The sequence below is a fragment of the Falco biarmicus genome, chromosome Z (genome assembly GCF_023638135.1).
Source record: "Falco biarmicus isolate bFalBia1 chromosome Z, bFalBia1.pri, whole genome shotgun sequence".
NCBI lineage: Eukaryota > Metazoa > Chordata > Aves > Falconiformes > Falconidae > Falco > Falco biarmicus.
The window spans coordinates 19,351,836-19,368,744 of NC_079311.1; the positions used below are offsets into that span (position 1 = coordinate 19,351,836).

The 16,909-nt window shown below is 41.0% G+C and overlaps 1 protein-coding gene across 1 annotated transcript in view; it reads right to left on the bottom strand.

The window, feature by feature from the left end:
* Positions 1–15,207: 15,207 nt before the first annotated feature.
* Positions 15,208–16,909, bottom strand: part of DTWD2 (DTW domain containing 2) — a 98,890-nt gene continuing 97,188 nt past the window's right edge. The window contains exon 6 of the mRNA XM_056325236.1: positions 15,208–16,436. Within this exon, the coding sequence (XP_056181211.1) occupies positions 16,266–16,436 (171 nt within the window). The 3' untranslated portion in view covers positions 15,208–16,265. The remainder of the gene's footprint in view (positions 16,437–16,909) is intronic.

The following is a 16,909-nucleotide window of genomic DNA, read 5'->3' on the forward strand; positions in this document are numbered from 1 at the left end:
ATTCAATTTCCCATTGTTATTGCTATATTAGTACTTTCTCTGCTCCACTAAAACTCTACCCACATTTTTCAACAGTCCCTCTCTTTTGGCTGGGAAATGTCCTAGTTATTCTCCTTCTCTCTCAGCTGCACAGTTACCGATGCCTCACTAACACATTTCCCTTGAACTGATATTGCTTCTCAACCGTCTCTATGTTCCCCAGTGTCAAGCTGCTACTTCTGGGCTAAATGGTGCTTTCTATCACCACACAAGAGTCATCTCATCCCCAATGAGGCAAATAAATTTATTTCCTATTTGTCATTTCTTTCACCAGGGGGCTTCTTAGTTAAAAAAACCAAAATCTGTTTTCAACATTCTTAAAAACAGCATACTTAAAATGCACACCATGAAACTCAAGTTTTTTAAACAACAGCTTCAGTACTCACATATGTTGAGAAGCAAGCATCCAATGCTTCCAAAAAGTATTAAAACAATACTTCATGCTGCCACATAAGGCTATCTAGATGTACAATAAAAGGCCAGGGAAAATGGAAACCCTTCAGTCACTGACAAGAGCCTGTTACATTCATAAACTGTCACAGATAGAAACATTTTAGAAGAGAGAGAAAAAGGAAAAATAAGTAGACTTTACATCTCCGTTTATCAGATTTAGTATATTGTACAGGTCATTCAATTCCAGCCAGTTCCACTGACAGGTCTCAGAAACCTTTAAGAAACTTTAAAGCTCCTCTTGGACTAACTCTTCTGTAGTTTAAGGGAGTTCACACCAGGTACTGGTCTGACAACTCTAGCCTTGTCATGCATAGTCAACTTTCACATAAATACTTCCATTCTACTGAAAAATTTGCTTATACGATAACACCAACAAAACCCAAGTAAACATCAGAAGCCTATGCACCTACTGCCCACAGCCACAAATCAAAACAAATGACTAGTATAAAGGACTTATAGCAGGATTAGTGGTCAAAAGTATGAGATTCCCTTGGGATCTTTAGGGAATCAGAGCCCAAAGTTTCCTTTTAATGAAAGATGGTACTTTTGTACAAATATGAAGGCAAAATTCAGAAAGGTTTAAAAAAAAATATTCAGCTTCATTCATAACCCAACATTAACTGTGTTTAAAATCCTTCTCAAGGAAGGAACAGCATTGGTTTTGTATACTACAGTCACTGCTGATGCAGTAAAATTTTATGTTAAATAAAATAATGTTCAAGAGAATGTGTTAACATATCTTTCCTTTGGCCATCACAGTCTTTGTCTCAAAGAGGCATGACAAAGATTCAGGGGGAAAATTAAAAAGAAAAGGAGAAACAAGTGTCCTCACACATCATCTGTGCCCTAAGGTACCTGGGTCCTGTTGTGCATGTTGGCAGGATCCGTTATTTCCTACTGCACTGGGTATGCGCTGCATGTAGAGCTCGCCAAGTCCAGAGAGGTGACACCGGGAGGGCTTAGGCTTTCACTGGCCACACTGAACAGACACAAAAACCACCTGTGAAAGACTTTGGTAAATATCTACAGCTCTGTGCCTAAATTCACTAAGCAGTGTGCACACCAGTGACGTCTCTACCACTCTGAGCCCCTTTAGAGTGCACCAGTTGTGTCCATACCGCAAAAGGGAAGGCTTGTTTCCAGTTTGTCTAGAGCTTGCATCCAGCAATAGACCTTCCTCAGAAAGAAAAGCTGACACAAGTGAAAGCTGGGGCCTGATGTGTACCAATATACAGATGATCAAGGGAAAGGGTTTAAGTGAGAAGACAAAAGAGCACCAACACGACCTTTACAGACTCACCCTCATATATCTCCTATAATACAGTTAACAAATCTTGAGCTGGCTTTTGTATTTTATAGCCCAGTAAGTGCTCTATAGAAACTTATGATCCGGTAAAATGTCAGTTAACATACATGAAGGCCAAAGAGGTCCCAAATGGGAAAATTAGTGAGATCTTCCTGAAGAGCAAATTTAAAACATAACAGCTTATAGAAAACAGATGCCACGGCAGCACAAAATTGTATGTTGCAGCTTTAGTTTAAGACACAGCTTTATGAACCATAAAATGTTGTAATCTCATCTTCAGATATGAGTTTTTAGAGCAAAGAAAATGGATCTTTGAAAGCAATGTTAATAAGAGAGTGGTTAGCACAGTAAGGCCAATGAAAGAACTAATTTCCATGCAATAAAACTCCAGAGACTCATATAACTAATTCTCAAGGCTGTTCAATCAAAAACTAGGCATACAAAAATAAAAGAAAGGTTCTGATAATGTATTAGTTGGGAAAACTGGTACTCCTTTTTTTTTTTTTTCTTTTTTTTTTTTTTTTTAGCAACTTGTTAGACAGAAGCCAAAGGAAAGATATTTAAGGCAGCCTTTCAGAGAGGTGGGTCAGCATATGCCCTAACTTGGGAAGAGGGCATGTCAAAAGAGACACACAGCAGGTTAGAGTATAATTCCTAACATAAAGGAGATGTTGAAGATCAAGGAAAAGACAACAGAAGAATTTGAAAGGCTTAGGAAACCCAAGAAGTCCTGAAGGGGTATCTGCACTATTTTATGTTTTTGTAAAGCACAGTTTATGTCTGCAATTTAGGAGAGTTACAGTTTTGCTAGGGATAAGTTATGACCTGAGTGAGAAACTTCTAGAAAGACTACAGACCTGATTTCTGTTTCACAGAGAGACAAAAGTCTATTAAGAGAACAGGAAAAGGCACCAGTACAAGTTAATTTTTAAATGCTGAAAGTAGTTTGTTGGTGATTTTTTTCTTCCCTGAGTACTTCCACAGAAACAAGCTTAAAGACTAGTATGACCTACACTGCAGTTAACTGGATAGCTCACAGACTTGAAAAACATGACCACAAGACATTAACATTGTAACTGTGTTTAACGTTAGCTACTCTTATGTTGCAGCTTGTCTGAAAGACACGGGACTAGTTACCACATCTCACCCATCCAGATATACTATTAGTCCACAACATTACCTGAAACCTTTTTGCTCATATCATTACTTAAAAATCATGCCCAACCACGTACAGTTTGAGATATAAGGACTAAAATATATTGACATATTTCATTTTAGCCTATATTGCCTATGTTTTACTTGCTGAAGTTGAATCTGACCTGTTATCTGGAATTAATATTTTTAAAGTTAAATTTCCTGAAAGGAAATCAAAAGCTGTAGGGAGTCTGAGTTATGGATACTCTTGCTAAAACTGTCATTAAATTTCAGCGGGATCACATCTACTTTCCTGAAATCATGCCATACGTTCCCTGCAGCCTTAAGAATCCATGACCTATATATCACAGCATCATAAATACTGTGTCATTTTTTATTAAAACAGACTTTTGATTCAAGGAACACTGAAATATAAACATGTCACAACAGTTCCATGTGTCAATGTGCTCTAAGTGCCATTAAATGCAAAATCTCTGGCATCACAGAGCATCATTAAAAATTTTTTTGTCATATTCAGAAGGCACACTGCAAAAGACAAGGGTAGTTCGCAAGAGCTGTACACAATTATTTCTATTCTGAACAAGAGTTCCCAGGCAGAAATTATCGGCATCTTTAAAAACAGCAAGCAGCTAAGACTCCAAGTCATGGGGAAATAGTGTAGAGTGGTATTCCAACCAGTTACCTTAGATGTGTAGTAGAATCATAGAATACCTCAAGTTGGAAGGGAGCCATAAGGATCATTGAGTCCAACTCCTTCCTCCCCACAGGACTACCTAAAACTGAACCATACAACTAAGAGAAGTCATCCAGCAGCTCCTTGAACACTGACAGGCTTGGTGCTGTACACTTCCCTGGGGACCCTGTTCCAGTGACCAGTCACCCTGTCAGTGAAAAACTCTTTCCTAATGTCCAATCTGAACCTCCCCTGACGTGGCTTCATGCCCTTTCCTTGTGTTCCATCGCTGGTCACCAGAGAGAAGAGATAAGCACCTCCCCTCCACTACCACCCTTAAGGAAGCTGTAGGCTGCGAGAAGGTCACCCCTTAGCCTTCTCCTCTGCACACTGAATGAAGCAAGTGACTTCAACCACTCCTCCCAAGTCTTGCCCTCAAGGCCTTTCACCATCTTGGTCACCCTCCTCTGGACATACTCTAATAGTTTGATGTCCCTCTTATATGGAATTGCTCAACATTGCACACAGCACTCGAGGTGGGGCACACCGGCGCACTGTAGAGTGGGACAGTCACGTCCCTCAACCAGCTAGCTGTGCTGGGCTTGATGCACCCCCGGACACCATTGGCCCTTTCGGCGGCCAGGGCGCACTGTTGACTCATAGTCAACTTGCCGTAGCCATACACATTGATGAGATCCCCCTGAGCCTTCTCTGCTCTTCTCTCAACTTCAGCAAGTAAAACATAGGCAATATGGGCTAAAATGAAATATGTCAATATATTTTAGTCCTTATATCTCAAACTGTACGTGGTTGGACATGATTTTTAAGTAATGATATGAGCAAAAAGGTTTCAGATAATGTTGTGGACTAATAGTGAAACATTCCCAGCTCTCTCTGGCTTTCCTCACAGAAGAGATGCTCCAGCCCCAGACAGACTTTTCCAAGGGGCACCACAGAGATGGAGGACAGCTGTGAAATCAAAAAACTTAGGAAAACCACTGCAGTCATAAAACATTCTTTTCTCACTTCAGTGGATGACAGGCTCTGAATCCAGAAGGAGTAACTTGGCCTATCATACCATCTTTGAAGTCTGGTGCAAGGTAGAATTTGGCAAAGCGTCTGGCCTGCCTTCTCAGCCTGGCTTTTCCATGTTACTACCTGCTGCCTTCGCAGCAGCAAGATGCCACTTGCGCCCTGGGTCTGGGGTCAGGGTTGCACTGAGAGCTGCCTTCACCACCTGGTGCTCCACATGCCCACTTTTCTTCCCATCCAGGTCCGCTCAGGCGCTTGCACGGTGCACCAGCAGTGGGGGCAAAGTCCTGCTCCACATCACGTACTCGCCCCGCTTTCTCCTCCACACTCCCAGCTCCGCCCTGAGATGCTCCCCTCCTGTGCCACTTGCAGCTTGCAGGGGAGTAGAGAGGGAAAGCAAGAGGCATCCCCACAACTTCTCCATCTCATAGCACTGAGGATAGTGTTTCTGCAATGGGGAAAAGGGGGGCCCCCAACAAAAATGAGCCTGACGCTTTCTTTGCCACTTGGTGCAAGGTGGCAGCTGGCAAAGGAGCTGGCCTGTCTTCTCAGGCCAGCTTTTCTCAAGGACCAAGGTCTCTGCTGTGTCCACAGCATGACACTTCCATGCAGTGACATGTGCTGCATCTGTTGTTTGAAGTGTCGCACTGAAGTTCAGCAGCCCTCCACATGCCAAAGGTGCTGGCTGCTCTCTCCTGCAGAAGCCCAGGACATGGCCATCACTTAGGAACGTGACTGCAGAGGTGTGCAGGGTGTTTCCCATGCTCCCTGAGAAGCCATTGAGCTTTATGAACAGAACGAGCAGAACAGATGACTGTCATGTCACAGCAACACTTTGGATTATGTCCTCTACTCACACAAGCCCTAGAGAGAGAGAGGAGAGCTTGCAGAAGGAGTGCTGAGCCCTGTGTTGAAGGGGATCTCCCAGTGTCCTAATGGTGAAGGGCTCTGCTGGACTCCTCCAGGCTGAGAGCACAGGCAACATTGCCCTCAGCTAATGGCTGCTTGTGGCACAGCAGGGGAAGCCCCTGGCCAAGGCTACACTGTGACCTGCCTCTTGGCCCTGCCACGGTGACACCCGGAGCCTGCTGCACAGGGCCACAGGGGGGGAGCCCAGCAGGCTGTCCCAGCTGTGCCAGGTGCATGGCCACCAAGGGCAGGGATGGCCTCCAGTCCCTGGGCACAGGGACAGCCTGGAGGCCAGCACTCCAAAGGCCTTCCTGCTGTGTGGCCCTTCACTGTGACACAAAGCCCTGCCACCCTGCTGCCAGTGTCACCACTCAGCAACGCAGCATCACCAAGCCCGACCAGGACATAAGGGGCACCCTCTCACGCCCCACCAACAGCCTGCCAGCCTGTGCTGTCGGGACAAAGCGGCCAGGGGCTGCCCCCCCAGCACAGGAGAGGACCTCTTGGAGTGGCCAGTTGGGTTAATCAGAGGGGCTGAGCGGGGAAGACTCAAGGCTGGATGAGGCTGCTGGAGCTTTTCTGCTGCAGTCCCAGCTCCCAGCAGGGCCACGTTCAAAGCCGCATCTGCTGGATGGAAATCCTGCTTCGTCCCTCCTTTGGGGAACAGAGACAAGCTCCTGGGGAGATGAGAAGCACCACAAACACCTGGAGGTGCCCACAGCCGTCAGGCCTTTTCAGCTGGATAGCAGTGGCGAAGGTTGGCTTGGTGTCGTGCCAAGAACATGGGAATGCGTTCTCAGTGCTTCAGGGAGCACTGCAGGGCTCATCGTCCTCATTCCTGCAGAGCCAGCGGCAGTTGCAAAGCCGTTGCAAGGGGTATGAGAGCCAGCACCTTCCCCTAGTGCTTTGGAGCACCCACTGGTGTCCTGCCAGGCACGGGAAGGATTCTCACCCCCAAGGTCGATCCGTCTGGGACTTTCTGCCACTCTTGGAAGTGCCTGAGATGGACCTGGGTTGTAGGAGGGAAGGGGCTGCACAGTGGTGGCATCCCTGGTAGGTGTGACCACCCCATGGGGCCAGGAGGCAGGTCTTGCTCACATGCTCTGGGAACAGCTGATGGCCATCAGGAAGGAATTTTTCCCTCTGGGACACACAGGCCCTGGTCCCTAGGGGTTTTTTACCTTCCTCTACAGCACTGAATCCCTCAGGATCTGCCACTCTTCAGCTCTCCTGGCATCCAGTTAAACTGCTGCTTTGTATTTGATCTATGTTTGTGTCACGCGTGACCTGGTCTTGGCCCGGGAGCCATGTCCTGCAGCTGTGCTGTCAGCAATGGTGTGTACGCTGTATTGGGTTTACATGGCAATATCTGTGGAGAGGGGGAGGCTGCAGGGGTGGCTTCTGTGAGAAGACAACAGAAGCTTCCCCCATTTCCTATAAAGCCAGTTCCAGATGTCTCCAAGACATACCCCACCACTGGGCAAGGCTGAGCCCATCAGCAACGCTGGTAGGGCCTATGTGATAACATACTTAAGAAGGGGAAAAAACCTTCCACAATAACTATTCAGGTATTGCACTGAGCTTTGAATGCCACTGCACACGAAAACACATTTTCAGCTCTGGGATGTTGAAAAAAATTTTACACGCTGCAGTGAAGTCCTTATGTCAGTGTACAAAACCATGATGATGGTAAAGCTGAAGCAAAAGGAGCAGTCTCCAGCTGTACCTCAAGAGGCCGGCAATAGCCACAATTGCTGCAGGACAAATTCTAGCCTCACCAAACAGCACTAATGAAACAGATAAATAGGGATGGCACAACTGACATATTAACTTTTCAAAAACCCCTTTGAAAAACCCCTCTCAAACATAAAGCACTCATGCTAGCAGGTTTTGGCACCACAATGAAAATGCAGAAATTAACCAACCTTTTTAAACTGCTCAAAGAACCGCAGATAACAGCCGTTATCATCCGTATAACTCAAGCCATCTACAGGCTGCATTCACAACCAGGCATGTTTGCACAACAAATATATTTGTTTAATAAATATGGAAATTAAAACACAACTGGTATTTACTATGCATTTCTTACATGAGCTACCACAGTTCATTTAAAAAAAAATATTTCTATTAAAGCTTGGTTGTGTTCTTCTTAGATTATTTACATAAAAATGTTTAACTCTCCAGAGAGCAGAGCAACATAGAGTGGAGTACCTGCTTCTTCCCTATAGTTATTCAATACCTATCTGTAACATTTTGTCACCATGCTCTCTTTTAAAACCAGTTCAGCTTGCCTGAGAACTGGAGTCTGGTGCTAATTTAGGCAACGGTGACCATCCACCTGGTTCCATTTTAAAACAGAACATCTGTGACAACTTCAGAAGTGATATACAAAAATCTTGTCTGGGGTTCAACCCTACTGCACCTCTAGCTATCCTACAGGACAAAACTTATTAATACTTAAACATCAGCATTAAGACTATCATGCATTTTACATAGGATACTTTCGTTCCAACATGATTTCTTCATTGAGTCATTGGCCAGCAAGGCACTTGCTTCCATCTTACCTGAATTATTCATGAGGCATTCCCCTGTAGAAATTATCAACTTAACTGGAAGAATCACTCAGCAGAACACTCCTGTCATATTTTATTTTTTCCCCTTTATTAAGTTCCAATGTTAATCAAAAGCACTGCATTTTTTCTCCCCAAGAAATAGTGTATGAAGGATTAATTCATGAATGCCTATTACCTGTCACACATCAGAAACCTCAACTTAGACTAAACAGTTGGAAATCCATTGTGCAGATGACACAGTTTGTAAAAATGACTAAATAAATACATATAGGTAGGTATGAACAACATTTTGATATACATAGAATTTGATATAAGTAACTACTTGCCAAACATCTACTTCTAGGAACTAGCAATTCTCTCAAAATAAAGGAACTAGCATAATTGTAACTTTAGATTAACTTATAAAGGGGATTAAAATCAGCTATTGCCATCAAATAGACACATTCATAGAATTAATTCAGGATGAGGTTTTTGTCATGACAGCTGAAGCCATATACAAGATGCAACTATATTTCCATCTTCTATGGTTGCTTCAGCAATTTTGGAGGCAGAACATACTATTTTACAGGCAAAAAATCAAAGCTAACTGTAAAACTTGCAGAAAATTCAATTCAAATCACCAAAATTTAATCCAAAGCTTCACAAAGGTTAAGTTTACACCTCTGCAAAGGTAGCACAGGGCCTTTTTTATTAAATATAAAGATGAAGACTGAGTTAGTTCTCTGAACGATTGCAGCATTCACATTATAGTTTTTCTGACTTGGAAGTCAGATGCAAATTACAGGGTCTAAACTCTACAATTCTGTAACTCAAACCTCTCTCCACAACCAGTCCAATCCCTCCAACAGTTTCTCACACGTTCCTGAATTTTAGTGCTACTTTAAAAAACCAAACAAAACCAGAAACATTCAATTCCTTGTTCCCAAACTTTGTTATCACTTTGAGTTAGGTGTCATTTTCTTATATACACACTGTGAGAAAAACAGTAATTCGGATCAGTTTATGTCTGAGGTAAACAATGCTGCCAGGTAAGTGAATGTTTCTCGATTTTTAAACATGCCTACCTTCCTTTTGATGTAAAGTCCTTAAAAACTTAAGAAGAGGACATATCCTAAAGAAGAAGCTGAATCCATCCATAGATTCACTTTTATAGCAGTAATATACAGTGTTACAAGAATTCTGAGCTATGCAATAGTGATGGTCCTTTCCCTCCACCTTTGATGTGATACATGCCTCTAGAGATAGAAAGAACAGAAGGGCTGTGACTCTTTTTGCATCTTGTGAAAGGCACATAAGCGACGACTTCCCATAACCTGCTCCTAGGCAAGGTGTAAAATCTGGTCCTTAAAAGTTCGCTTTCATATTTTGTCCTTTATCATTGGACAAATACTGACTTTTTTATTTTTTCATTTCAGATAAACCCTTAGTAAACAGTAACTGCAACAGAAATTGACGCTCACACTGTGTTCTCCTTCCTCATACCAAAAGCACGTAATGCCCCAACAGTGCCAGAACAGCTCTGCAAAATATCATCCACAACTCCACAGTGACAACAGGGTCAAAAAGCAAGCATGACTGCTGTCTGAACAGAGAGACAGGGATGATTTAGTTTTGCAGGCAGAGGTGTAAGTTCAGCCTACACAGCTAAAGAATGTGAAACTCACTGATCACAGGGAGACAGACCAGTGGCGCGAACCCCGGAGGGATGAACTGCTGCTGTATGCCTGGGTGGAGACAGGTAAACAAAGCCAAGCAGAACAAGAATCTCGCAACTGTTTCAAGTTCAGCTGAAGCACCTGTTTTGTCTACTACAAACGCCTGCTCACAGAAAAAGAGAAAGAAAATGTCTTTGAATAAGGCAAGTGCTACAAATCCTAAGTGTTCAGTCTTCTTGGCTCATACCTAATTACCAGCACTACCCATTAACAAATCCGTTATTGAAACCATCCCAAATGAAACAGAATGACCAGTAAGATTTAAGTTCTGCATAACTCCATTACACCCAAACAGAAAAAAAAAAAACCCAGACGCTACTCCATAGACTATCTCTATGAAAAAGAAAATCCACATAACATTTCTAGGGAAAATTATATATCTTTTCATCTAAACTTAGTACTCCCCATAATATTGATGCCACATTTGGCATAAACCAGCACATCTAGCACTGACTCAAAACATCCTATTTAATCCCTGAAAAGAACAGGAAACATGATTTTGTGTAAAGTTAAAATCCCTTAGAGGACTACTTCAGGTATAATGAAGTACTTTAAGTTGATAGTACTTTAAAAAGTATCACTTTTTTTCATTACCTTCTGACAGTAATTATGGAAAAGATTCAAATTATCTCAATTCTGCAAATGTTTAATCACAACCAGTATATGACTTATATCTCAACACATCCACTAAAAAATACTTTTAAAAGCATATAATACCACCACAGCACACCACCCCCCTGAAATTTACTATTGCTTTTATCTGCACACCTGATAAATATATGTATGTATGTATGTATGTACGTATGTATGACCCTTTTGGCAACAAAAGGTAAACAAGGAACTTAAATCACTGTCTTTTTTCATACAAATTTTATTTTACTTTTAAAACCTATTTAAAAGATGCTCATAATTTATAAGAAATACTTCTGCACTTTATAAGCACACCATCTATATTTACATGCAAGTATATATGCACATGATCTGTCTCTATATTATTAATTTGCCAAATATTCTATATTGCTCTGTTCCACTAACATACAGAGCAGTAGATATGACTTAATGTGCTTTAAGTCATTTGTGTATAGTCTTTGATACATGTCTTTATTGAGAGTAAACCCTAGTATTCAAGCCCAAAAGAATCTTTCATATACCAGGTAAAGTCCCAGTTTCAGTTCAGCTGTAAAAGCTAAAATATGTTAACCTGTCCTTAGACACAGTAGGCCACAACATAGCATATGGTCTGTTACAGCTACTGAGGTTTTTAATTATTACTTACATGGGCAGAGAGAACAGTTCAAAGCTACTTCCAACTGAGCATCTGCTGCCTCTTACATCCATGAGAGAAGATGTGCAGTATGCATGGTTCAACTTGATAAGTGGCGTATATACATCAACTTCAGCCATAACTGTGCTGCAAGCATTGCTGCCCTCTAAGTACAGCAATTTTTCTGTTGATTAGTGATAAAAGTACCATCTCACACAGAAAACTAGTTAGCATCTTTTAGGAAATACAAAGTGATCTGAAGAAATATTTAGTAAATCTTAAACTAGTACAACAAAACAGCTGCCCTAGGATTTGCTCCTCAAACAAGTCAAACTGTTAGGACAGTCCTGGTATTAAGCAAACACCAAGCTACAGTGACAAGCATCAAGCTTTATAGCAGCCACACCCTAGCAAAAGAAGCAATTTTACCTAAGTCTTTTACTCAACTTCTTAAAACACTGACCTTTCTCTCCTTCTCACCTCTTTACTTCCCCCATCATCCGTCCCCCACCACAAAAGCAGCAGCTATCAGGACATGAAGTACTGGGGCTTTGGAGGGACTGTGAAAAGAGACACAAGGAACAAGCCTGCTAAGTAACAGTGTATGGAAGTCCCTAGAGTGCAGGTTTTGTGCCAGGAGGTACATGAGGAATGGCTGCATGAGAACAGGACCATTTCTTTTTTAAGTTGAGTACAACAGTTAGGGGACAGAAAAAAGTGTGGCGGAGATAGAGGATGTTGAGATCATTACTCCCAAGTACAGCACTGAGCTGGAGATGCAGCGTTTCGGGGATGCTAGAGTGTGGGAAGTTGTGAACAGTCATGGGGTAGCTAAAGAGGAGCCAGCCACTACGGCAGAAAGAGGGGAGAGCTCTGCAACTGAAATGCTTGGAAAATTGCCACACAGTTTCATCTTCATGCAGGTTTCAATGGATAACAAAGAAATCTTTTTCTTCATATGGCATAGGAAAAGCCACATCTCTTCACCAACTGAAAGATGTTAAAAAGGCACAAAAAAGGACTAGGCTTACCTCTCTGTGATACCAGCACATGCAAAGACGTTCAGTTCTGTAGAGATTCAGTGGCATATGATCACAGTAAATTAGATCTTCTATTGCTTCGAAGCAGAAACAAATATAATTTATGTGCATTCATGTATGTAGGCATAATAAACACAAGCCTCAGGAGAAAAGCATGAACCATTATCACTTTTAAAGAGTTCAGTTTTTAATTACATTTCAAAACAAGTAGGGAAGTTGTAGAAAAGAATGCTGCATAAGCCAATTTTTATCTAATATATCAGTTGAGAAGAAAAGTCTTGGTCTCAAAATAATTTTTGCCCCCTTTGAAGTCAGTTGAAAAGTTTTCCTTTTATTTCAGGAAAAACTAGTAAAAGAGTAATTTATTGGCAGTACGGTAACATCATCTTCCAGCTGGAATTCCCCCAGGGTTATGAGGCAACAAAATTAAAATCTTGAAGAAAAATAAATGTATGTTTGTTCTGAGCATCTCTTCACTTTGAATTTCACAGCTTTCAAAACAGAAAGTGTGGGAGCTTGTGTTCTTATTCTGAAAGATTTCTAGCTTTCTCTTTCTTGAACTTTGTTTTACAGATTATGAAAATATGGAGACTTAACAACACCCACCTTTGTAAAAATTTTAACATGTTCATGTGTTCAAAAGCCTGCTATCCAGGTCACCAGTTCCCCAAAGCATGACATAGTGGCACATGGAAAGCAGATTCCATTTTGGTAGCAGACTTGCAAGTACGAAGTGGACAAGGACAAAGAACCAAACTTTAGAAGCAAACACATTCCCTCCTTTTAATCAATATCTTGTTAGACTGGTGGGTTTCACTCATTAATCTTTTGGTAAGTGAAAAATGAAACAGATTGACCACTGCAGCAAAAAATACAATTGCAAATTAAACTCACTCTTAATGAAATTGCTTGCAAAGAGTGCTAGTTCATCACGCACAACTTCCATCAGAGACTTTGGACTTTGGAGTACCTGTTTCTTTGAGGTAACGTGTTTAGAAGTGAATTCTGAAACTAAAAGATGTGAAAACAAATTTTCTAAACTCTTCCTCTTATGTTGTGTATATTTTTAAAGCTATGGAGGTTCCAGCAAAAAAAAAGTAAACAAAAGTGTTCTATTTTGTGTTTAATAGCTTTCAACAAATCTGAACATGTGATTGTTGTGTTGCATCTAAATGATTACTATATTATAGCTGAGATGGGACACACAAAAATCACAAAAAATAAAATGCCTGGAGGTTTGCAATGAACTGTTTTTCGTTTCTTCTGCAACTGCTGCATAGTGATTGATCTAGTATTGTATAACACAGGAAATTAGCAATTAAAGGCTTCCATGCATCCAGCATTAGATCCTACAAATCCTGTTAACCACAGGAGCAAATTAGAACAAGAGGAATCAACAAAACTGAAAAAGTGTTTATTGTAAGCTGTGTGGAATTTGTCCTTTGCTGAAAAACATGAAAACTCTGCACAGATTGCACCCACAATAGTATTTAATGTAGGATTATAACTCATTTAAGACAACTAATTCTCTGATCCTGTAATTCTAAGGCATTTTGCGGATGTCTGTGAATCCCAGGCTGCAATACAGATTTATTTTTGTTCTCCATAATATAAACTCACATTTTATGAAAAGACACATTTAGTCTTTTGTCTAGGAAAATAACCTTCACAATGCAGTTGAAAGATACACTACTGTTCTAGATATACAACATTAAATGTGAACATCATCCACATATGTAAATATGGCATTAACAATTAACTGATACCCTTGTGTGCTGCTTTTGGCTGTGACAGAGTTAATTTTCTTCACAGTAGCTAGTATGGGTCTACGTTTTGGATTTCTGCTGGAAAAAGTGTTAATGATACAGAGAAGTTTTCATTACTGCTGAGAAGTGCTTGCACACAGAGCCAAGGCCCTTTCTGCTCCTCGTCCCACCCCACCAGAGAGTGGGCTGGGGGGGGACAGAGCCGGGACAGCTGACCCCAACCGACCAAAGGGGTATTCCATACCATAGGGCATCATGCTCAGCATATAAAGCAGGAGAAGAAGGAAGTGGGGGACATTTGGAGTGATGGTGTTTGTCTTCCCAAGTAACTGTTACCTGTGATGGAGCCCTGCTTTCCTGGGGATGGCTGAGCACCTGCCTGCCCATGGGAAGCCACGGATTAATTCCTTGTTTTGCTTTGCTTGTGTGGGCACCTTTTGCTTTACCTATTAAACTGCCTTTATCTCAATCTACAAGTTTTCTCACTTTTCTGATTCTCTCCCCATCCCATCACGGGGGAGCAAGCAATAGGCTGTGTGGGGCTTAGTTGCCAGCCAGGGTTAAACCACAACATCTTGGTTCCTTAAGGAATGCTTCAAGCCTATCCTAGAGCACAGGAGAAACAGATTCCCAGCCCAGCATGAGCCATGCCAACCCCAGAGCTGGAGGCAGCATCACACACAAGGCTGCACACACAAGTTGCACAAGACAGCAACTTCACACTCCAAGCTAGCCTGGAGATCACTGCGATGTGCTTTGCTACAGGAATAAATATGCCCTTTCTCTGTTCCAATGGGAACAAAAGTGCATCTACACCATCATTAATCATATGAGACTGTTTTGCTTCAGATTTGTCAAAACTAATTCAGGTTTGCTGAATTTAACAACACATAACAGGATTTATCAAGACTGAGAGAAAAAGGTTATATAAACTTTGCTAACACAGCCAGACCAATTAAATTGCTAATCCATGCCTAAACAAAAGGTCACTATTGAGCTCAGGGTTAACTAAAACTTCTTAACTGATCTCTGACCTAATTTTGACCTCTCTTGTTAATTGCAGAAATGCTTTCAGTTAATATATTGGTTAGCTGTCTTCACACCCCCTTACTTCTGTAGTTTCTTGCCTTGCAGCTCATAAATTAAAGACAAAATATCTCTTTTCCTAGGACTAATTAGTACCCAATTAGCTCCATGTTGTTACCTAGAGTGGAACCGATAGTAAAGACAAACATTAAGTATTTCAATCTGTTTCATGAAGGAGGCATTTATGAACATGAAAAAAGGAACATCAAAACCTTTATTTTATTTTTTCCCTCCAGATCATAAAATCACAAAGGTTCTAAAAATATCCAACTCTTCTGCTTCTAGCAATTCCCATTAGAAAGAGGTACAGTTATATCAGTTAGAAGAGAACTAATTAAAAAACACATGAAATATAATGGATGTGCAATCATGTTAGTAGGTTGTATCCAGACATAATAATTTGTCATTGCATAATAGTTCTTACAGAGCTGTTTACACTGGGATTGCTTAATTCCTTTAGAATCATAACCACTGCATGTCAGGGTGTGGGTATGACATATCCATACCCATAAAATGTCACCTTCTGCGGAAGATGACATCTGAGTTACAATTCCAAAAATCATTTATCTACATTCACTTTTGTTTTTTTAAGTCAGAAGTGTTCAGGTTCTGGTAAAAACATATGTGGGTTTAATTTAAAAATTAAGTCTAAGAGACAAATTAAACCCAACTGCATTGTAAAATGCATATAAATTTATGAAAAGGAATTCTAATAATGTAAGAAATAAAAATATCAAAATTACAAAGGACTATCCAAATAACTTGCCTTATGTTCATCTGAACTAAGAAATACAAGGAACTACAGTTTGAAAATCTACTATAATTAGATACTGAAGTTAAAATGCTCAGCAGAAATTCAATATGCTTCTAAATGCTGAAGCCTTACCATTCTATCACATTCATATTCCTTGTCTTTTCGTACTGATAAAAGCTTTTCCAAAGTAAATTTATCCAGTCAGATTGAGGATCATACTTGTCACCCAAGAGATAATGTAACTCTAAATTATGCTGTTTTCTTCTTCTTTTCTATAGGAAAAGAGAATGATCTTTTATCATCTGAACAAAGGCACCTGGCCTACTGTAAAAGTGAAAAAGCTTGTCCATTACTGTTTGCCACGTTGGTAGATAAACTCCTGGCTATGAAGGACCTAAAAATTGTTTTATTACAGTACAGTCAACCATTTGGATCAAATCCAGATTCATATTCATTTGCTAGCTGCAAATAAATCGTACTGTACTGTCAGTACAGCTTTTCTATATTTTAACATTATTCACCAAAAGCTCCATTCTTCTGAGTTTACGCTTATTCTTTGGCATTGGCTTGTCATATAAGCCGTTCTTGAGAAGATGCTCCTTGCTGTGATGGATCTGGGCACCATGCTGAAGCTGGAAAGAGCATAAGGCTTGAAGTGGACGGAGTATAGTCTGCAGAGAGATGAAGAGGGGGGGGGAGACAAAATCACCAACCTTTTAGTAAGCTGTTTTAGACACAAAAATCATTCCAGGTTCTGTATTCACAGCTACTTAAAAATTCTGATAAAATATAATTTGGATGATAAATGCTAATAAAATATAACTTTTGGATACACAGAGAACGCAGCTGAGTAAGAGATGTACTAAAAAGAAGCCACATAGCAAACATACATCCACCCACCCCCTGTCATTCCTTACTCCTTCCTTGGACCCACTTGATCCCAACTTCAGCCCCGGCTATATTACTGTAAGTTATGGCTTTAACTTGACCTTAGCAATGGACTACAATCAACTACTGTGGCTCAGCCAACAAGCTGTAATAAAATAAGTAACAATAACTAAGCTGTTTGTGCTTGCACCAAGATACCTTGAGGCTGAGTTTTGGAAAGAGGAGGCACTCGTGATCAGTGCAGGTGGGCTGCTAC